This window comes from Chroicocephalus ridibundus, chromosome 7 (assembly GCF_963924245.1).
Source record: "Chroicocephalus ridibundus chromosome 7, bChrRid1.1, whole genome shotgun sequence".
In the NCBI taxonomy this organism is placed as follows: Eukaryota; Metazoa; Chordata; class Aves; order Charadriiformes; family Laridae; genus Chroicocephalus; species Chroicocephalus ridibundus.
In genome coordinates, this window is record NC_086290.1 from 11,709,689 (window position 1) to 11,733,386 (window position 23,698).

The 23,698-nt window shown below is 41.2% G+C and overlaps 1 protein-coding gene across 8 annotated transcripts in view; it reads right to left on the reverse strand.

Moving 5' to 3' along the window:
• The window catches only part of KALRN (kalirin RhoGEF kinase), a 527,586-nt gene that overhangs the window by 204,389 nt on the left and 299,499 nt on the right, over nt 1-23,698 (reverse strand). For all 8 annotated transcript variants that reach the window (XM_063341757.1, XM_063341758.1, XM_063341761.1 and 5 more), the window contains exons 12-13: nt 16,156-16,347; nt 2,410-2,579 (exon numbers count right to left, since the gene is read on the reverse strand). In XM_063341757.1, the coding sequence (XP_063197827.1) occupies nt 2,410-2,579; nt 16,156-16,347 (362 nt within the window). The remainder of the gene's footprint in view (nt 1-2,409; nt 2,580-16,155; nt 16,348-23,698) is intronic.

The following is a 23,698-nucleotide window of genomic DNA, read 5'->3' on the forward strand; positions in this document are numbered from 1 at the left end:
CTTTCCTTTATCTGTGTGTTCTTTACTTTTGCCAGCAGCCCCAAAAGCTGTCAGAGTGGGCACACACAGAAGGGGTTTCATGGTTTTTTTACACAGTTCTGCTTCACTTTTTGAAAGAGTCCAGGATCACATTACAGGCTTTGCAGTTCGTCAGAGTGCTCAAAACCAACACTTGAATCAGAGATCGTCTTGACAGGTCAGCTCTGCAAATCTTTGCGTGCATTCAGGGCTTCTGTCCTTCAGACAACTGTTCTCTGTGTTTGGTCTTAACTTTATCAAAAGCAGGGGATCACTTTGCACAAATATGTTCACCCTGTTCCACCTTGCTCACTGCCCAGAACACAAGCCAGACCCCCAAAACATTTCTTCGTTAAATACAGCTACCACAAACCCTGTCTTGGCATTTCACAAATGTTTAGGCATGACACCAACTCCAAAAAAAGTCTCAAACCCAAGGCCACCCTTACTTTCCAAAGACTGAAACTAAGAATTGACTAAGTTTACATTAAAGAAAACTTAAGTCCCACATGACATCTCCCAATTCACCTCTTCTCCTGCATGACCTTGCAGCCGCTACACCAGCCTTTCTCCAAAAGCTGCTATTCATACTGATGCTCCACTGACTTCTCAGCTCCAAATATTGCCCTGGCCAATCTCCAACCCCGCATGCAGCTTTTGTACTGACTCAGGTGCAGGCAAAAAGCCTTCAGGCCAATACCTCCGCTTGCATGAGGACTCCTTCAACACAACACTTTCTGCAACCCCACAAATCACCCCACAGTCCACCTGATGGACTTACACAGGGTCCCTTTCAGGCTCTTCTCTGTGGGTGTTCACGCCAAGACGATGTTAGGCCAATAGGTGAGATGAGCAACAAAAAAATCTTTAGTCCAGAATTTCACGGCCATTTGTGTGATTTCATAGAAATGCCCTAAATTTTTCAAAAAGTTTATTTGCATAAAGGGAAATTGCCATGCAGACTGTTGACTGACCCATTATGGCTGGCCATACATACATTCTTATCTAAAACCCCCTTCTTCTGGCAGCTCACTTAGAGCTGCCAGAAACAGCATGTTTCCTTCCTACTTATCTCATCAGCAAAGATGAATGGATGGATGGAGCCTAGCTTCGTCTACTCCTGATCCTTCCTTTCCAACTCTGGTCTCAACAAGTGATACCACAGCTCAGGTCCTTCGCTCTCCCCCTGTTACACAAGCAAGCCACATACAGCAAGACTAGGCATTTACGCAGGCTCACCTGTGTGAAGGAGACTCCACACCCAGGGTGATAGGAATAAATATATAGGAAAGCCCAGCACATGGCTGCAGTAGAAGGCTCAGGGACTCCAGGAGGGCTCTTAAGGGCAGAGCTCCACCAGGGACCTTCATTATCCACTCTGCTCCAGAGCACCTTAGGCTTTTCTTATCATGGCTCACAATTTCCTGCACTTCTCATGTGAGAACTGAAGGCATCCGATTAGGAAAGCTCAGGGTGGGGAGGATGGCATAACTCTCTGGGACAGCCTCTGGTGAAATGCGTAAGACCTGTCAGGTTTGCATATTATATATGTATACAGAACATACACACTATGTATATGTAGATAAGGGCAATGCGTAACAATAAAAAGATCTAAAGGATAAGCGATGTATTGGTCTTGGTTTTGAGTTCAGTAACATCACTAAAAGGCAAGAAAACTCCACTGCTGTCAACAAAGTTAAAGCCACAGGAAACCACTGTAAATAAGAACAAGTGAGAGGGATCTCAGAACTCCAAGTTTTGTGCAGGCTCACTGTACTCTGTGCAAACATTTGTTCTACTACGCTTACAAAGAAAGCAAAAAAAAACAAACCCCAACTTCTTGAAGGCAGCCTCTTCATGTATTTTAAATCAGGTAAAATGAGCTGGTTTAATTCATAATGCAAGCAGAACTGGCAGTGTAAGACCCTCTTTGACAGCATGAATAAACCCCACACAGACAAAGATAAATAGAAGGGTGCTGCATGCAAAATGAAAGTGAAGATTGTTAGACACATGTATATTTTAAGAGGAATACACTTCTACGACAGGAATAACCATATAAATCACGAGGCCTCAGCTCACAACCATTTCACAATCTTCTATAAATACCAACTGAAAATATTCACCTGAAATGTATTTGTTTCAATTCACTTCACTGTGCCTATAAATAATCTCTCTGTCAAACAGGAACCCACAGACTACTCCAATCAGTCCACACAAATCACTCCTTGCAATTTCAATAAAATACTCAGAGAGTTTGAAGAATCATAAACAAGCAAAGAATTAATAAACTCCACCAATTAATCCTAACTTACAGCTCCCTATTTATGCACACCTAAACTGCAGCATACATCAGATTTCTCAACACCTGTCCTCCAGGTGGATGCTTACCTGAGCTGTTGGATTAGATCTTCCCCTTCTTTAATAACATTGAGGGTAGCATCCAAGGTGGCTGTTTGTTGCTGCTGAAACTGCTTGATAAGCTCCTGAACCGCATCCACAGAGTCAGCACAGACATCCTCTAAGAGCTCCTTCTGCAGATCTTCCATCCATGTCCACAGCTGGGAAGGAGGGGAGGGAAATATAAATCAGAGAGGGACTGAGATTTAACCCTTTTGCTTTCTAATTCCAGATCAGTAAGCATTAACTGCGGCTGCATGATTCACATGAAAACTGACCTGAAGTTTCTCAAAACAAAAAGATTCCATTTTAAGCAACAAAATAAAATAAATATAATTTCGGGTATTTTTTTTCCAAATTTAATTTACATTTCAGTTTATTATATGACAATAACTAATTATATTATTCTGATTAACTCTTTACACAAGTAACAAATTACAATACCCTACAGCTGTGATAACCTAACCCTTTCAGGAGCTGTGTGCTATTAATCTCATATGCAGCTGAAGCCTGTTGCAGAACTGAGATCTAAAATCTTTGGTATGCGTGTATGGTACTGACTGTAGCCTAACTGTACCTGCTCAGCTATGCCTTCCCAAGCAGAAGCTTTTGTGGAGGTTTTTGGTTTTGTGGATTTTTTGTTTATTTTTCCAAAATGCACTTCAGACTCTGCTTTTTGACTTTTGGAAAATCCAAACATAGGAGACAGCAATATCACCAATCAAACCCATGCAGACCCATTAATTTTAAATAGTCTTGACTACCAATCTCAAAACAACAACAAATCATTTGAGTAAGCGCTTAGATGAGAATTTCCAGCCAGCTGTTCATCAGAGATCTGGACGGTGGCAGGCAAACCCCAGCAGCCTCTCGTGGGCTGTGAAGGCTTAAAGCGAATGGAGGTTTCCCCTTTAAGCTTGCTCTGAAGAGTGAGTGTAAAATTGCAACAACCGAACTGGCAATCTGCCAGCAAATCCTAATGACTCCACCAGAGAGACGGATTTTCTATGCCATGCCTGCCCCATTAACCCACATTCTGCTGGTATATTCTGCAAGGTAGCAGAGAAGTGCAGGAGCGGGGAACAACACGTTGCAGTGCTGCACTGGGAGATGTCAAAGGAGGCGGTGGTGGCGGCAGCGGGGCTGCGCTTCTGCCTGCTGTCCCAGGGAGCTGCAAAGCAGTTTGTCTCAAAGGGAGCTGGAGGTACACACGAAGCAGACGACAGACGTCGTGTGGGGGTGGCACAAGAGCCAGTAAAACTGTTTCTGTTGAGACCGAGGCGCACCGGATCCCCATCCTGCAGCATTGCTTCTGAGAGCGTGAATTCTGCATGTCCACGGAAAATGAGAGGAGGAGAGGGACGTCTTAAGCACCAGCTGGCAAGGCTTCTCACCACCAGGGTCCAAACCCAAAGGCCGGTCATCGACTGTTACACTATACGCACACTACTGACTTCAAGGATATCACCCTGATCTAAACCAAAATAACCCAAATCACAAGCTGTGCCAGTACTGCTCATGATAGCAGAAAAGGGAGAGTGCAGCTGCCTGTGCTCTGTCCCCACCTCTGCTACTGCCTCCTTACATGACAGACTTAGAAAAACAAACTTTAAAACATATGCTTAATTTGAAGGCTTTTCAGTTAGGCTTTCAGAGTCAGCTTTGGATATTTTGGGTCAACGCCTCTGTTTATTCATAAATAGCATAATCATAATGGCCTACCCGACTACTGGCTTAAAATGGAATGTCTTTGCTCAGGTTATTTACATACTTTCACGTTCTTGGGAGAAAGGCACAATATAAAAAGGTAACCATTAATAAAAGAAACAAATATAATTAAGTAGTTAGGCTTGTGAAATAAACGAGAGAATGAAACCATATTTAAAGAACCAAACAGAAAGCTTTTTCGTTTGAGGCCTGAGGTCCTGGTGCTGAACTCTGCAAAGCCACCGTAAAGGAAAATGCATTGATGCCTTTATATATGAATTACATTCAGAATCTTCCTGGTTTTGATCTGATCCCTGCACCTACTCACACAGTAGGGACAGCTGGACTATAACAGGAAAGGACCAGGTTGTTCGGGAATATTACTTTCTTTGCTTATCAGATCTTCAAGTAATAGAGCACTTTGTAAATATAGAAGAGAAAAATGGCGATGCATATAAATCATCCTGCTGTTTCGAGCTGGGAAAGCCAGTGGTTTTTAATTTCTTGCTGTTCTTTGTCATATTTCGTTTTCTCACTTAAGATAACAAAAAAAAGCTCAGGGAATTTCCTTTAGAAAATGAAAGTGAAATCAAGAACTTGCTTTGCTGTTAGGAATCTGCTGTTTTCTTGAAATTATCACGTAAAACAGGGCAGAGGAGAATGTTTCTAATGCCCCACTGCAACTTCAGAGGAAAACTGTTTTCAAAGGTGTCTCCAGAACCCAACTTTCAGCAGCAGCCAAAAGGATTTAGACATTTGAGATCCTAAGTCACTTTTTGAGAATGTTTCTAAAAACAAAGTAGTTTTGAAAAACTTAAACATTAACTGTACTGTACTCACCTGGAACTGAAATGCTCATTAATTTCAGAGAGCACTCAAATATATTAACTCATATTAGCTTCAGATGTTTCCATTAATGACCTCTGATTGTAAGGATTTACATAATAAAATCTATCAGAATCTAGGTCATCCTTGACTCAGAGGCCTTTAATCCTTTAGATTCCACCAATCCCTGGGAAATCCTAATACAAAGAATCAGTCAATATTAATAAGATTAGGAAGATCTTTCAGGAACAATTTACAAGTGGAATCTGATTCAAAAACCTCCTAGGTTATGTGCTACTAACTAACAGCACCTGAAATAAATCACTACCAAGCTCCACTCGTGAATGCCACAGCAATGAAAAGATGAACTGCAGGGCACTGCAACACCAGAGTCAGAAGAGCTGTTAATCATAAAATAGAAATCATATGTCCAATTCCAATGTACCTATTCAACTGATTAAAAAACCCCTGAATACTAAAACCCCAAATTAACAGACACCTTGTGCATTTCCTAATTCATGCTGTGACCTACTCCTAAAGAGCTACCTAGCTTAGACTCAGTGAACCATTTCCATTTGTCATGGAAATCTGACATATTACACAGGACAACTTTTACCTCATATTTGTAGAAACTGACTTTTCTTCTTTTATTCCTAGCATGAGCAAAATTTGTGAGCACCTATCCCATTCACATAAAGACTCCAAACTACTGCTAATGTATCACCTGATCCTGTACAGGGGGCGTATATAGATGCATGCAGACATTTCAAATACTAACACAGTATTTCCACACCCAGCTGTGGTGACTTTTACTAAGCTTGCCAGCGATGCACATGTCCAGAAAACGAGATAGTCTCTGCAGTGTGTTACTTAACATGTACTAAACCAAAGCTACAGAATCCTGGAAAACAATAAAGAAATAATAACAGAAAAATAATTTTTGTGCTTCCTTCAAATTGATCTATGCTTTGGTATGATTAATAGGATATAGAAATACTAATGGTATTAATGGTAAAACCCAAATGCAAACTACATCTAAAAATGTTATAGTTGTCAGCTACACAGAAGTCTAGGCAAAACCTAGCCCTAAACCATCCATGCTGAAGGTCCATAGAGGCTCCAGAATGGAGGCTTTGTTTAGCAAGGTAACCATGGCTTTAAACAAGAGAAACAAATCTCTTCTGATCATTAGACCAGGGGAATAGAAGAATGACACTACCACCACCCCCCTTCTTTTGGGGGGGCATCTGGCACCTCTCATGCATTGTAACAACTTCTGTGTCTTTCTTGGATATAAAACACAGGCAGTTTCCCCTCCATCCAAGAGACAATACAGCTCTTTATTCCCAGCTATTTCATCTGATGCAATACCCTTCTTTTTACTCAAGCACTTAATGAGACCACTTACTGGAGGTCTGAAGGACATCTGTGCCTGTTACCTAGAAATTAATGCTTCTGATTTAGAGCAAGGGACCACTTTAAACAAAATCTAAAACCTAAGGAGATTGCTAAGAAAATCTTGCCTGCATGTTCAGAATAACTATTAAACACCCAGTGCTTATACACTGCTATTTGCAAATGCCAGAGATGAGTTTTAATCCCCTCAAAACCAGTTTAAAAACACTGAGTAATGAGACCAGAGAAAAGCAAAGAACCAGTCAGTTCAATCCATGAGAATTAGCGTTGCACAACATTTTTGCTAGTCAAAACAAAGATATTAATGGAAACAAGCAACTTTCCAGGGTATTTGTTCTACCCCTTTAACTATGGCAGAGAAACGTCATGTTTTGTAGACCTGTCCCCAAAAGGATCCTCAAGCCAACTCTGTAATGTGAACATCCATCATGGCAATGAAGGCTACAGCAGAATGCATTGAAATATGGGGACCCTCTTTTCCCACCTGATCTGCACTGCTTCCACGCCATGAATTGTAGCGTAAGTGGGCAGAGAACTAAGCGCAGGTTGAGAAAAAGAACCAAACACAAACAGAATTGCTCCAGAGAGGGATGTCCATCAACCCGATTTTCCTCTGTTACCATGCTAGGCTTATACAAACCTGTTCTGAGCCATAACATCTAGCTTTTTCATAATATTCAGAAGGGAGTCAACAGACCCCAAGTTCAGGTTAAGTTATGGCAGGTCTTCAGCCTGTGCTTATGTTTAAGCACTTGTTAAGTGCTGTTGTGAATCTGGCTTCACTGCGCAGCCTTTAGGAAATTGCCTTTTCTGCCTTGATTTCCCTGCACCAACGTGGTGGAGACAAGACGACTTTTAAGCACAATTACCTTCATCAGCTAGTGTTACACTCAGAATTCACACTTAGAATGCATCCAGTACTGTTTCAGTTGAAAGAACTGACGGTTGTTATAAATAGCATATTTCAACAACATTTTCCAAAGTCACGTTCAAGGTCTCATGGAAACATCAACGGAAACATAGAAAACAATGTATGTAATGATGAGCTGTAATGTGACCATATGCCACCAGCGAAGTGTCATGCAGTGACAGCGTACCTAATAAAATGTGACAAGATGGGATACGACCAGACACTACATATGAAATGCCACGATATGCGACTTCCACAGTAAGATACAGCTGATGAGACACCCTGCTGCAAGAAGTAATGTTGTCAGATTCCACCAAACTGGTTGGGAAGGAACGACGAGTGGAAAGAAAGGGAACATTCTGTGAAAAAAAACCCATCTGATCTCTTCCTAACCTCTTTCTTGCTTTTTTCTTTTTCCTCGCCAATTTCTTGACATTCATCCTTGGTTGGGCTGCATCTGGTGCTTCTGTACGCTGTTGCTTTTTAATTAGTAACCTTGCCTATGGCAAAAGGATTTGCAATGCCTAAACATCTGATGCTTTTTCCAAGTCCTGCATGGACCAGATTGATATAGCACAAAATAATCTCCTCTCAAGGGAAACATGATTTGGGTAGCTGTGCTGACATCAGGGAGTGTGTAAATCCCCAGCCCAAGGTCATGTAAATTTAATTCAGGGACTATTCACTCTAGGAGGGAAAGTTGGCTTCTAACTGAAGAATCAGATGTACATGTTCTGTGCTTCTTCTGCTACCATAATGAATTGCAAAAACATGTTTCTCTTCTGGTATAATTTTAATATAAGATACTTGTAGTTATGAATCTGGATGTAATTAACTGCCGTAATTGTACTAAGCAAATCAAATTCTGCGCTTGATCATACTGATAATAAGCTTGGAGAAGTTCTTCCTACATCAAAAGATTTACTCAGATTTACACCAGTGTAATACAGTACAATTTGGTGCAGGAAGAGCTTTCCATATCTGTAAACTATACACTAAAATTCAGTAATTTACTTAAATAAATGCAGGTACCATTAAATTTTCCTCTAAATTGTTCACTGATTCTAAACATTTCATTATTTCTCAAACAGGAGTTGCAGTACCCCTTCCTTCTATACTTTTTCCAGTGACTTGCCATATTGCTTGCAGTCTCACCCTGATCTCCTGCTTTGAGCCTTTTGTGCAACTTTGTGCACTACGCCCCAGGAATCTCAGAAATAAATCACTTGTGGCAATTCTGAATTATTCTGAAACTTGCTAAGTGAGACCTTCCTCTAAGGAGTCTTATTAGGTCTTTTTAGATCCTTCAACTTGAACCGCTACGCTGACACGAACTGTTTAAAACTATGTACATGTACTTAAGGCGCAACAGAATGCGTCTTTTGAGTGATGAGTGAATTACAGGAGTATCCCTGTATGCTTTTACTTGGTACACGTGGATTTACTCAGTACGCAAACAGGCACAGCAATGTATCACAGGCACTGGCTGCCCACTCTGTTGCCTTTGTACACCGCAGTAAAAGCTGCAAGCCCAAATGCTGGAACTGGGAGAAGCTCATCTTCCTCAGCTTCAGGAAATCAGAAAAATGGGCTGTAATATGACTAACAAAAAGGGTACTTTATGAGAGTCGGCACATCCTATTTAAAGGTGCCCATAAAACACCCTTCTTGCTGCAGCATGAACCACTGTTCTTTGGAGAGCAAGGCATAGGGGCTGGAGACCCACCTCCATAACACACAAAACACATGCAAGGGCCTTCAAAAGCCAGTGACAATATTTGAGTGAAGCCAGGCAGTCAGTAAAAACGCTGGTGAATGGCCTGACAAAGGCAGACAGCAAAGTGTGAACTTAAATGCAGTCTATAGGAGCCCTTTGGCTAGCACATGGCAGAATGATGGAAAGAACTTCTCTTCCTTGCGCCTGCCCTTGCTCTGCTGCAGGTTTGACTTCCTGATATTTGGTTTATGTGGCTGCATTTACAAGCATGTAATTCTTATTACCTTGATTCTGTTTCACAATTTTTTTTCCATCACAGATGGCAGAATTTTATTCACTAGTGGTCTGGCTGTGCTTCAAGAGCGGGATGTGCTGCCAGGATTCCACAGCTCTCTCCATTCCCAGCTTCTTAATCCTTCATGAAAAAAAACTTGCTTCTAGACAACAAATGGACAGGAAAGAGGGGTACCTCGCACCACCCCAGCTGTCCTGGTTCCTTTGGTAGCTTTATAGACAAGATTTAACTCTGCAAAGAAACCACCAATGGGAATGACCGGTGAATGCATTTTGGTCACAGCCACAGCCTATGCTCTGGAATTGGAGAGGGGTTTGCTCTTATTTTGCTGCTTCATGGTAATTGATTGCTGATAACCCAGAGTGAACTTTTACATAGCTCACACAAAAATAACACTTGTTAGACCAGCAGAGCCCTGTCTACAGCCCCAATTATCAGAATGATAACAGTAAGCTGGCAACTTATCTGTCTTCTCCAAGGAATCTGCCATCCAGGCAGAGGACTGCACACTCGTTACCTGTATGTACAGCTCTGGCACTTCACTCTCCCGTGTCCTCTGCTTTCTGCCTGCAAGTCCACCTCTCATGGGAATATCAGAATGTTTAGGAACTAAGCACTTATTTTAAAAAAAATAAATCAGCATTTACTTAATCCCTTATAAAAGCATTTGCTTTTTTCACCCCCTTGACCTGTGATTTCTCTGTTTATAATACTCCCCCCACCAAACCACACTGATTCAGCTCCCAGCAAAAACAACGTTCATACTTTTGAGATCCATAAACGTAAGGTTTGATGTTTCACAGTCCTTCAGTGAAAGGAGGGGCAGGTATTTTCAAAGTCTGATTCTGTATGCTGCTTTGTATGTATCTCAGCTGTTAATTTTATCATATTGAAGGAACAAAATTTATAGCTTTTGAACAAGGCATGTGGTGCTTCATTCTAACCCTGAAAAGTGCTGGGATGTGAAATGGACAGTCAGCGAATATTTTATGTGCAGCAAGATAGTCTGAGTCATTTTGGTGTTTTATGGTTTCATTGTTTTTTAAATCTGACCATAATATGAGAAAAGGAATAAAGGCACTGCCCAGAACAGGACTAGCGTGTAAGACAAATACTTTGTGGCAGACGTTCAGAGAACAAGACCTTTTCAGGACTTCTAGAAGTTGCCAGCAGTGGAATTGCTAAACTGATTATCCCCTTCATCACAACTCTCAATAATCTAATAGTGATTGCTCTGAAATGTCAATATTAACAGTTAAAGTTAAACAACAAATTATTAAGTTCAGTAACATTAACTTTGAATCCTGGGTCAATTTACAGTGAATGACAGGATTATACAATATATCGCAGAACCACTGTCATGTTTGCTCCATGATTAACTTTGATACACACTGTCTACTTTTCTGACGAGAGTCAACGGCAGCCGACCTTAGCCCCATCAGCTTTCTGCTCCCTGCTTCCCAGCAACTTGCGAGGGCCAAGCCCTGTCAAAATCAGTGACCTGCACTGAAATACTCTCCTAATCACAATATTCAACCGAAGCACAGAGAATTTAATTTCACAGGTCTTGGTTATCAAGTAAAATTAAGTTAGCAGTGCCTGCAATAAAACACTGTTACTGTTCCTAACTGACAGGGTAAACCCACTCCCATTACTCACTTGAGTAACCCCACTGATATCTATGGGGTGACCAAGGTGACCGGCTGATCACAAATAATTTAGGCCTATGTAGGAAGTTGCCTGACACTTAATGGTTGAGGACTTTGCTCTCGGTTTCTCATGGCCTTATCGGACAAGCTGTTCAGAGTGAAACTTTCCATACCAGGTATCTGCCAAAGGCTGAACTTGATGAATTTTGAAGTAAAAGGTCCACAATGAGAGGAAGGGGAAAAAGGAGTTGCTTCGCCTGTGTTAGAAAAGGAATCTTATTTCTGCTTACATGAGATGCTCCAGACCCTCCATGCTTTTAAGCAAGGGTTTGAAATTTTGCAGGGTTTAGCCTTGATGTCAAGAATATACATTATGTCATCCCTGTGAAAATTTGCCCAAATTTGGTTACTCAGAAGACTTCTGCCAAGTTCCAGTTTGCACATATTCAGTAAGGACATGTTAAGAGTTTGGCAGTTCATTTTTCTCAACATTAAATATTTCCTAAGCATACTCATCCCCGCGTTCTGTGGGCCAGGTGGACCTGTCAGGCTCCACATGGAATTGCAAGAACTGAGCACCTCGTTCTATTGCTCTTCTGACCTACCAAGGGTCAAGAAAGCACAGGGCACATGGCCTGAAACCACACTACTGCCTCTCCTACTTTTTGCGGCTGTCTTGCTGGACACAATGCAACATAAAAGCGGTAATATGAAACACACTGAGAAACGAGAAACCTAGAGCTGGTAAAACATGCTTTTCATGCCCCAAAGAGCTATGAAGCAACTGCAGAACTGCTTTGTAGTTCAGGTAAGATCCATTTACTGTAAATGGATCTAAATTCAGTGAAGTTCACTGAATCACATCACGTCTGGAACCTCTTCCTCAAAAGGCTCAAAAACTACTCTCTTTTAAACAAAATGAAATGACAGCCAAGAATCCTGTATCATCCTTTGATCCTTGCAGCTGAGAGCTCACAGAAAAACACCAACTATCATGAAATTTGTGATAAAACTGCAAGACCTGACAATCCTGCCAATAAGTGATTCAGATCTGAAGTAAGAACCTGAATTCAATCACACTTAATCCTGAGAAAAATGATTCGGGTGCAAGTCCGTTGAATGCATTTATCCCACTGATAACAATTTATAACTTTACCCTGCCGTATCCTACCAGAGAATTAGATTTGATTCCCAAGATACCAGGTTTCTGCTCACACCATCAAGAATATCTTGGCCTAAAAGGGTAGGAAATATTGACGATAAAGTAAGAGAGCATTATGAATACTGTAGGACAGTGGGACACACAACATCTCTCTTATAGGCATGGGAATAGGACAACTACCTTACTCATGAGTTATGACACTAACAATCATTTAGGTGACTGCTCTAAATTTATGCCTCTAAAATCTTTTTACCATATCAGAAAGTCATCATTTCAGCCTATTGAATGTATTGTTAAGAAAAGCCATTTAAAGAAATTTCAAAATTATTGTTATGCTTAATTGACAGTCTTTTTCATATTCCTTCAGCTGTATAAGTCAGCGTTCAGCAGAAAGAATCCTCTTATTATGCTTTCACGTGAAATGAGCAGTGATTCAAGTCTACTGTAGTATAAAAAAGCCACTCTTAACTTTCATTGCTCATGGGATATCTGGACTTAAGTGACTCCTTAATTCAACACTATATATTGTCCTGAAGAAATTCTGGCAAGGGAGATGACAAAAGGAAACATTTCTTTGACAAGATCACTTTTTAAAAATGGGAGCTGTTAAAAGCTTCTCAGGTGCTGGGAATCTGAGTAGTCACACGTGGAGATGAAGAGGTACGCAGAGTGCAGGTGAAGCAGTGGGAAGTTCACAGTCAATGTACTCATCCATGCCTGGGAATTATCACATCAGAAATGCAGTCCATCCCTGCTAGAAAGACTGTCAGAAGCTACAAGTTCATTGCAGGAAGGTATTCAGAATATTTCCAGAAAAACCATGTCAGTAAGACCGATTCTTTCTACTTAATTCTCCCTTTCACCAGTTCTGTCTCTGTAGATTAATATATCAAGAATAATGAGAATTTGGAAAACTTGGATGAAAAATACATCTCACCCATAGTTTCCTGCCTTCTTGCCAAGAAAACATGAAGGGAACTGTTTATTCATTTCCAAGGACATAAGAGAAACAGTTGTTAATAGTTTAAGAAACAGTTTTAAGAACTACAAAGGATGAAATGAATAATGATGCTTATTACTCAGTAACTAATAATGCCTTCCAGGATAATGCAAAATATGTCAGGTATCAAACACATTAACATGCCAGGCAAACTGCTTTCTCCTCGCCCCAAAACACTGCCAGGTGATGAGTTTGGATGGGCATAGTACAGGCCAGCACAGCATGGCCGGTAGGAGGGGCAAGGTTAATCAGGGAGGCATGTTTCGGCACTGTAACTGGAACGCCTCCTGCTAAAACAGCAGCAATGGATCTCAGATCTCCCTGTATTTAACTGCTGCAGCAAAAGAATTTTTTGCCTTGACATCTGCTATAATTTACATCTGACTCCAAACTCCTCAACTCAACTAAAACTGCTACCGACTCAAAGGGAATTTTGCTGACTTTAATCCTGACTTTAAAATTGGAATCTAAGGTTATCGTTGTTGTTTGGGGCTGAAATCCCAGAAAATAGACTGAATGTATTTTTAAGTAGTTTCATAAAATGGTGCAGATCTGACCTGGACAAGTGGGCAAGTGGCTAGAGCAAGAAACTGCATTCGGTTTACCCCAGCTCTGTAGGACGGGAGGTCTCACCGGGGCTGGGCGCATTTCCTAGTCCGAGCCCAGGGAGGAACCAACTGAGAGCAGTTGGTATGAAACAGAGAAAGGACATAATACTATCATACACATGGCGACAAAGGAAGGACATCTGTGTTTCTTCATTTTTGAGGAATCCGCCTATCTGTTTTATATTCATATTGCAGAATGACAATTACATTGGTTAACTCGTCATTTTACAATATACGTGACGGGCCAAGCAAGGCAAAGCAATGAGTCATTTCTACTTGAGCCAATCTATTTATAGCATTAAAAGGCAAATACAGATCCAAACATGTGCTAAGGCTCTCCTGCTGTAATGCATTGCCCTTTGCACCAGTTCCCCCCTGGCAGTCTTTGGCTACTTCACTGTGTCTGCGGGGATCCCTACAGCTGGCAGACAAATACTATAACCACAGCGATTTCCTCACTTATTATTTTTGGCAAAAAAATGAGGTATTGGGCTGTGTGACTCCCACCAGTGCAGAACCGTGTCACTGAAGGAGTCAGGTAGTGGCACACAATGAAACTTGGTGAACCTGCAGAAAATGAGAGTGTTTAGCCCCTACAGAAGTGAATTAGCAGAGGGGTAAGTGAAAAATTCCTTTCTTTTGCAGAGCTACTGTTCATCCTCCAACATTGGGGAACTGCTGAAGACTGCAATAACTTTAGCAGCCTCTTTGCACCCAACCCAACGTCTGCTGTCATTCATTCTGATGAATGTGGATTCCTGGGTCCACCCGGACTTTGCCAATGTCCCACCTTTATGCTACAGCTCCCTTGACTGTCCCTCTGGAGAGAGAGGCACCCGGAGTCTGTACATTCTGGATCTCCCTAAAACTGATAGCAAGTACTTGCTGAGCTTTCCAAAAAGCCATCACAGCATTAATCTGTCCCGTGGCTAAACGTCAATGAGGCAGAGATTCAGGGTTTATTTGCAGTATCTGGTAAACAGCATTTTGCTGTCACAAAAGATACAAATGTGCATTTTTATACATCTGCATTTCTATACACCAAAGCAGGGCTCATGAAAACCAGGTGAGTGGAGCAGGCAAATTCCCTTCTTGTTGAAGAAGGGCAGAAGTGAGTATACTGAGTATATAGCACTGCAATCCAAAACCCTTCACACAGGAAAGCTCTAGTTCCCAACCCCAAATTAGGCTGCACAGTACCAGTAATCATCAGAAGAAATTTGGATGATAGAAAGCATATTATACTGATAACTTCCTGGAGTCATGCCTATCTTTGTGTTACTAGTCACCACCTGCCTAGGTGAAGTGAGGTTAATCACAGTAGGAAACTGTTATGAAATAATTTTGACTGAGGAAATAACTAATTAAGTTTCCCCTGCAGCAAACCAGCATAGCTGCAAGCGTTTCAGCTACTCTGGAAACAATAGTACTATTCACAACCTTAAAGTAACTAGATTTTAGTATATGCAGGATCCAAAAGGAAAACCTTCATGTATCAACAGCTGTAACAGACACATTGTAACTCCATCTCCCATATATACATATATATATATATGTACACACACACATATGAAGGTGTGCATACACCTTCTATTTAAGGAGGCTCCCCAACACACTGATGTCTGTGATACATAACTTGTTTGCAACGTGTAAATCAGCAAACACAGGCAAAGCTTTCACCTTCTAAGAACATCTTTCTGATCAAGTGTGCTTTTGCAAACAGATGCTGCAGAGCATGAAAACAACCCTTCTGACTAATTCCATCTCTCAGCAGAAACCCTATCTTTAAAAGTCACTCATCACTGAATGGCCTTTGGTTTGCAGAAAAATGTGAAGTATGCTTTAATTACATCCCCAGTGGCCTCTCATTCGATGTCGTGTCCACTGTATCTCTGGCAAGACAGCCTTATCTCTGGATATTTTTCAATTACACTGAACAGCATTTATTCAGGTCCTCACTGATTCACTGTATCAGTATGTGGCTATTTGCTCTTTAACCGTAATTTTGAAAAGTGAAGTCTGCCTCATTAAAGAGTGCAGCATTTCCAGTAACACTTAATAATAATGGCTACATTAATTAATGTTACATTCAAATGGAATCCCTTTGAGGATACGTATCACACTGCTATCACGTTTATACCTAATGCATTAATATCAACTCACGCTCTTACAAGAGAATTCTCGCTCTGTAACAATTCATTCTAGTTGTGAATTAAGCAACGCTTGATGTTAGATATGCTGCCTCTATATTTTAGTATACTATAGTGTACTATATCACACATATGCTCCATTCACAGTATATTTCCTCTTTACAACAGTTAGTCATACGCATCAAATGAACTGGTTATGAGCCCTGTGCAGTGAAGATGCCTTTTCTATGTCATCCGAGTTTTCAGTCAGCCTCTTGCAGCCCTCTGCAATACACAAATTCCCTCACGCACATCTTACCTCTTTGGTGTGGGTATGGAAGGAGACTGACATGTCCAAGAGAAGTTTCCTCTGTTCCACCCTCCGGACAAAGTCCTGAATCCGTACTTCCAGATGGCGGGCTGCTTTATAGATCTCTTCAGGGTCACATTCCCCAGTCTGAGCCAACTGCTCCGCAGCCTCCAAAAGCTTGTCTGCATTGGTGTACGTGTTCTACCATCAAACAAAGCAAGAAACGGAGTATGAGTAATACAACTGTGGCAAGTAAACCCCTGAAACAGGCTGTTTATACTTTCAAAGGCATGAAAGCAAGTGATTACCAGAGTTTTAAAACAATAGTAATAATTCCTACTGGCATTGCCATCTGTGAAAGGAGAATGTATAAAGCCACATAGACTAATCCCTGAGTACACGTGAAATAATTTCTTATTTGAAACACACCAGCCCAGCCCAATCCTGCCAGGCGCAGCAAAATGACTGCGCACTTGTTTATTTCCAAGTCCCCTGGAATTTCTCAAAGATAATGTAATGAAGCAAGTGGGACGAACCACCTCAGAAGCCCACGGTGCCTCACGTGACACTCGACTACAAGCTTGTTGCAAAGGCCTCCCAACGGCTATCGCATTACAGCATGTAATCATGGTGGCCAGAGAAAAATTTGCCTTTCACTGGCTTTTGTGAGGTAACTTGAGAAGACTGTGTCTTCAAGTTCCTTCCACATTTTTTCCTCTTGTCTACTGTTCTGCATCCTATTTCTAAATGGAGTAAGTCCATTTGATTAGAGTGCAGCTGCCAATATGTAATGCTCAGATTGCTTTGGAGGGGTATCATTTCCAGTTTGTCCAGGGCACGTACCTGCCCTCCATTAAATAAGAATTTGAACACTTCACCATCCTGAGTAGATTTTCCCCATAGCCACAGCCTTTGCCATATGAGATGTATTACCCCTACTTTACAGAGAGGGAACTGAAGAACGCAGAAGCTAAGTGACGTACCCAAGACGTACCAGACTGTAAAAGAACAGAGGTGAATTCCAACAAATTTACCTCAGCTTTCAAACTACCTGGCCATCCTTTCTCTCCCTCGTTCATGTTTCTGGAAAGCACCACTGAACCAGAATGTCTCATAAATAACAGCAGAAATGGAAAGGGAGTGCAGTCATCTCCATGGCCATGGAGCTATGGTTTTGTCAGCTCTGTTTAGCTAACTAAACATAGCCAGCCCTTGCTATCACAGAAAAGCTTCTTCACTGAAGTTAAGGACAATAGCTCTGTGGTGTTTAACACTTAACAAAAATAAGGAGAGACAAAGATATCAGGTGTTTCCAGTACTGGGTAAGATCTTCAGAAATGCTTGGTGTTGGCCTAAGACTGCTCCCACTGGGAATTTTAACTTCCCCATCAACAGAAGTGGAATTTTAACACTCCTTTCCAAAATCCTACTGAGAATCCTCCTCAGTTCAAAAATGCATTAATTTGACGCATATACACAAAATACCTTTGAACACTGTGGACACACATGTACTTCTGAGCATTAAAGGAACGCTGTCAAACATAAAAGCCATGAATCAAGTCATGTTGTTCTTACTTAGATAATATCCTGCTGCAGTCAATAGTTGTTGCTTGAGAAAATATTCAATACAAAGATGGAGCACTGGCCTCCAAGTGTTTAATGGGGGAAATATTTCCAGTTATAAAAAGAAGAAAGAAAACAGCTCATTCACTGTTCGTTTTCCCAGTTTCTGAAGGCTGACTATAAATACATACTATTTGCATTTCTCCTTTTGGACTGTGAAGAACATATTCTAGACAGTTTTGTTACCAATAGTAAATTTTTATTCCCTTACTTTCAGGCCACTGCTATAATAGTTAGGTTGTTAACAGCAGCAAAATGTTATGTTTTAATAATCATTTTTTGGAAACGTCTTTAGCTGAGAATTTGTAAAAAACGTTCCATATAATATGATCTGAATTAGGGTCCAGTTTCACTTAACAGCATCCTTTCTGAATGATCCTCTTCCAATAGTATTTGGAGCAAATGCCAAAGCTAGCACTATTTTTCAAAGTCTGCTCTACTCTAGGGTTTTTCACACATTACCACTACAACAGCTCAAACACCAGTCCAGCTCCCTGGGGAGAAGGCTGTCCCCTGCTTTTATTTATGATATTTAGTATACTTTTAAAAGCATTCAATCTCTGTTTATGGCACTGATTCGAGACACAAACACCTTTGTTGAAATACAGTATGGATGCAGCTTTGCTGCATTTGTCCCTAACGCATTTATGTTCAACACTGCTGAAAACCATTATAAGTTTACCTACTTCAACATATGCTGTGCCTAATTACACCTAGATGAGGTGAATTCACCAATGTGGTATCAGATATAGATATACTGCATGGTGAAAAGGGTGTAGGCTGAGCCCTAGACTTCAGGGGAAAAAAGAGTGCAGATTGGCCTCAACAGAGGCTCTGGCCACGCTGCCCAGGCAGTAAAGGATGCAGTGGTCCTGCACCACCTTTGTGGTGCACAAGGTTTTCCAAAGGCAAAGGGGATTTTCTGCAAGGAAGGTGACTGGGTGTGGAAGGAGAGACATGCAGTGTTTCACCTGGGCTGTGCCAGGTACCGTCACCCTACAGTGATGCTTCCCCGAAGCATTCAAACCTAATTTTGGACACGTTTGCATAAATGTGTCGTGCACAAGAAGCCTGAACACAGCACATTTTAAGTATGGTGAAATTTTTGTTCACCTCTTTTTCTATCTTCGTCCACTGAGTTCCTGGCTAAGTGTTTGGGTTCTTTAAAACAGGTGCAGTTTATGATAGGAAAAATACTAATGGCTTTATCCCTGCCATTCTAGAAGGAAGACCTGGTGCTGAGAGATTTCCAGTTCACCGTTGCAGATTTCAGAGGTTTAGATACATTTCAGATAAGCAACCACATTTGGGAGTTAACCACACTCGCCTTGAACTCCAGAGCTTGACGTATCACGAAAGTATTGTCATCTACTGTCAGACGAGATATAAACACAGCACAGGCCAAATAAGCTGGAGGTCAGTTATTTGGTAAGGGCCTGCTCTCCTTTCATTCTGTTGATTTGCTTCAAGCGCACATAAATCATATCAGAACTTGTTACGCCTATCAAATATTTTCATGTACATCTATTTCTCTGAAGTGCTGAACTAAAGCTATATTGAACCTGAGAGTTTCACCCTGGCTGGTACTGTAAGGCTGCATTGCTTGCCTGTTTTGTACATTTTGATCCTGAGCTCGCTCTCTTGTTAGTATGCTCTTCACAGTACCGACCCTTATTCCGTTTCTTTGAGGCACTTCATACTTTTTTGGTGTGACATAACCCTGAATCAGGCAGGGTGGGACTCCAAGAGAGAATTAAGCCTCATGATGAAAAAAGCGTATAATGCTTCCTTGTCCTGTTACTGCCAGCTAGAAGAGAATACCTCAGACTGCCAGTCCTTCTTACATCTGGAAGCACATACCAGGAGCACAACGTGTAGGTACGTTTCCGAACTGGCATCAATATTTAAAACTTTGGAAGAAGGTAAGAGCTAATCCAACCACAGAATGAAATTCTTGCTACTAGAAGGACAATTATGGCTGTCCCCTTTTCTGCAAACCACAGACCCATGGAAGGTTTTCTGTGGCATCCTGAGGAAGGTGACACCAGAAATAGCTAATCCCTCCAGAGGGAAGATCCCATGAAGAATCTCTTTTGCATCTGCGAAAATTAGTTCCTGTGAAACAATAATAGCATGAGTTCCACAGAAAAATAGTCTATGACTTATAAAATGATATGCTCTCTGAAACTTCAGGGGTGTGTAGTACTTTTTCTTAATGTTGCATTAACCCCTGAGAGAACTGTCATATGCAAACCCTTGAAATTCTCAGTGATCTGCTAACGGGCGTTACATACTTCTGCACCATTTCAAGCACAAAAGCAACTTCCATCTCAAATCTCTTAATAATTTTTTTATACTAATCTTGGCATAATCACCTATTTCAATCTTGAAATCTGCAATCACAAAGAAATGAAACTGCACCCTTCACGTTTCAGAGTGAAAATGGCCGTAACGTATGCTTTTGGAATTCATTTTAGATGGAACCAAGAGGCTATATGAAAGCCTCTCTTCTGTTTCTTGCAAATAACAAAAAAGAAACACAATTATGGAAAAGAAATAGACTAACAAAACCTATACAACAATCCCTACCACAATTCAGAGTCAGAGGCAATGGCAATGTTTACTAACAGGATTGCCATACTTTTGGTTCATTAATTGTTACCAGTTTGATATTCTGTAGCAAGCGGAAAAAACGGTTTATGAAAAAGCTGATGTGAAATTTGCCTGTTACATTTATCACAATTTCTTTTGCATTTCAGACAAAGAAGTGCCAAAATGTCAGGATCCATTTCAATCTCTGACCTAGGTAGCAGATCTCAGCCAAGATTCCACTGTGAATCCAGGTTAACGCATGCGAAGCCATCGCTGCATCGGAAATGCACTATCCAAGCACAGCTCTTTCAGCTTACTGCCTAAGAGATTTCCTTAAAGTTGAAACAGACATTATTTTGTCCATAATTTTTGTGTCAGGGAGGTGTTTCATCAACTGTTCTCTCCAAATCTTTTTAACCCAGAGTAGGAGTCGCACTGATTCTCAACATCAGAGAGATTTGGCTGCATGCAGTTTGTGCTTGTCCTCATCTGTTACACAGAAAATAGCATTGCAGTGCTCAGTACAAACCAACAAAAGGGCTCCAATTCTGGTTTGAAAGTATTAGGCATTTTTTCCTAATTAGAAATAAACACATAATTGCATGAAAAAATACTGAATAATGCATCAGTTATTTCTTGGACCAATGTAATGTTAGAGGCAGCAGAACAGAAATATTTTGCCTTTCTTATTTGTGATATGTATTGCAAGCTAAAGAAATCTAATATCTTAGTCACTTAGAAACAAATTAGAATGGAATGGAATAGACTATTGCTGTTGGAAGGGACTTACAACGATCATCTAGTCCAACTGCCTGACCAATTCAGGGCTGACCAAAAGTTAAAGCGTGTTGTTAAGGGTTTTGTCCAAATGCCTCTTAAACACTGACAGGCTTGGGGCATCGCCATGTCCCTATGAAGCCTGTTTCAGTGTGTGACCACCCGCCTGGTATAGAAATGCTTCCTAATGTCCAGTCTAAACCTTCCCTGGCGCAGCTTTGAACCATTCCCATGCCTCCCATCACTGGGTACCAGAGAGGAGAGCTCAGCACCTCCCTCTCCCCTTCCCCTCCCCAGGAAGCTGCAGAGAACAATGAGGTCACCCCTCAGCCTTCTTTTCTCCAAACTAGACAAACCCAGAGTCCTCAGCCACTCCTCACAGCACATTCACACAGAATCACAGAATGGTAGGGGTTGGAGGGGACCTCTGGAGATCAACTAGTCCAACCCCCCTGCCAGAGCAGGGTCACCTAGAGCAGGTTACACAGGAACACGTCCAGGTGGGTTTTGAATGTCTCCATAGAAGGAGACTCCACCACCTCTCTGGGCAGCCTGTTCCAGTGCTCTGCCACCCTCAAAGTAAAGAAGTTCCTCCTCATGTTGAGATGGAACTTCCTATGCTCAAGTTTGTGCCCATTACCTCTTGTCCTGTCCCTGGGCACCGCTGAAAAGAGCCTGGCCCCATCCTCCTGACACCCACCCTTTAAGTATTTATAAGCATTGATAAGATCCCCCCTCAGCCATCTTTCTTCCAGACTAAAAAGACCCAAATCCCTCAATCCTTTCACCAGCTTTGTTGTCCTCCTCTAGATGCATTCAAGTATCTTAACATTCTTTTTAAATTAAAAAAGAAAAAAAAAGGAAATGTACCAATCATATAATTTGTGTTTTCACTGACCCTTCCCCACATTTTTAAGGCATCAATCAATTTAGTGCAGCATTCTGGTTTCAACCCAAGCACATTTTCGGAAAATGATTCCATGTAGTTTTCCCTCTACTCCTAACAACTACACTTGCAACTAGTTTATTGCTGCATGTTTCTAGGCAGATTACATTGAAAATACCTGTGTCTAATAGTCGTCCAGGGCAGAGTTCGTGGCCCAAACCTGGGCAATTTTTTTCCAGAACAATCTCCCCTTGCACAGCATTTTACAGCTGTTTATTATATTTGAGAGGTTTTCATGGTAACTGCCTTCAAGATCTCTGATGTCTTGTGAACCATGTTGATCAGCCAGGGAAAGATGTTTAGTTGTATGCTTCAGGAGAAACATGAGGGAGGGGAATGGGGCAGGTGATCAGATACACTATCCCATTAAACACAAACACCTGAGACACTGCACTTCCTAAGTAGATGTTTAATTATGCTGAAGGGGAATGAGATAGCACTGGTTTGACTTATTCTGTGTTATCAAGTTCTGGGGCTGTGAAAGGCAGTTCCAGGCAAAGTTCCTCGTATTGATTCAGAGAGTTTGTCACCTAGGTTTTACCATGTAAAAGGCACAGAAGAGATGGCATCTCTAGAGGCCAGTAAGTACTGACTAGAGACAGAACTTAGATGACTAGCTTGGATCTGATCTTCTTGACTAAAGACTAGTGATGCAAATCCCATCTTACGCCTGCAGGCTGAAGCTTAGGAGACTTATTAGGCTTTCTCTGATGTGATATCTCCTTTACGTTCTTCAGAGTCATGACTCGACTCTTCAACACCAAAGATGAAATCACAGTATTACTACTCCTGCTGTGAAGATGGGATGTAGAGACAAAGTTCAAAGTCTCATCCATCTCTCACTGAAAACAGTAAAAAGGATCTTACTGACTTCAGTGAGAACTGGGTCAGCCTCCTAGCCATTTATTCAAGATCGCAGGAGGAGACAAAAAACGGCAAAAGGCTAAAAATAGAGCTCTGGAGGCCTCGTACCCCTGTTCTGCACATAGACAGAGGGTAGCACTCCTCCCCGCAGAAACTACAGCACGATTCACATTCACAAAATGATAACTATGGAGCTGATTCTGCATTTCTTCTCAATCCCTATAAACTATTGTTATCCTTAATCATGAAGCGGTGTTACTGCTATCAGATTCTTTGCTCAAGCCACTTCATTAAAATTAGCTCCAATTTTTGTTTAGGTTAAGTGATCTCACAGTCAGGCTTTTGTGGAGAATTATATCTTTAGTAATTTGATATTCTAAAGCTAAAATGGGTGACCACAATGAAGCATTTCTTTGATAAATAAATCTGGAGTTTAAGGAAGCATCCATCTTTGTCAAAATTCCTCCTCCCTTAAGAAGGGCAAAGGCTAAGTGCATATGATGATCTAATGCAAGATGTGATTTTATTCAGTTTGAATTTCACATAATCAAATCAAGACCTGTATTCTTACTTGTGCTCTATTGCTCTGATTCAAAACAGACTTACCAGGAATTGCAGTTACAGAAGTTAAAGGCAGAACATCTCTCTGAGGTCATGCAGCCGCTTGCTCTATCAGTACAGGATTGTTCCCTACTGTACATGAGAATGGAAACTTCTTCAGACATTTTTTAAAAACATCCGGGTTAATAA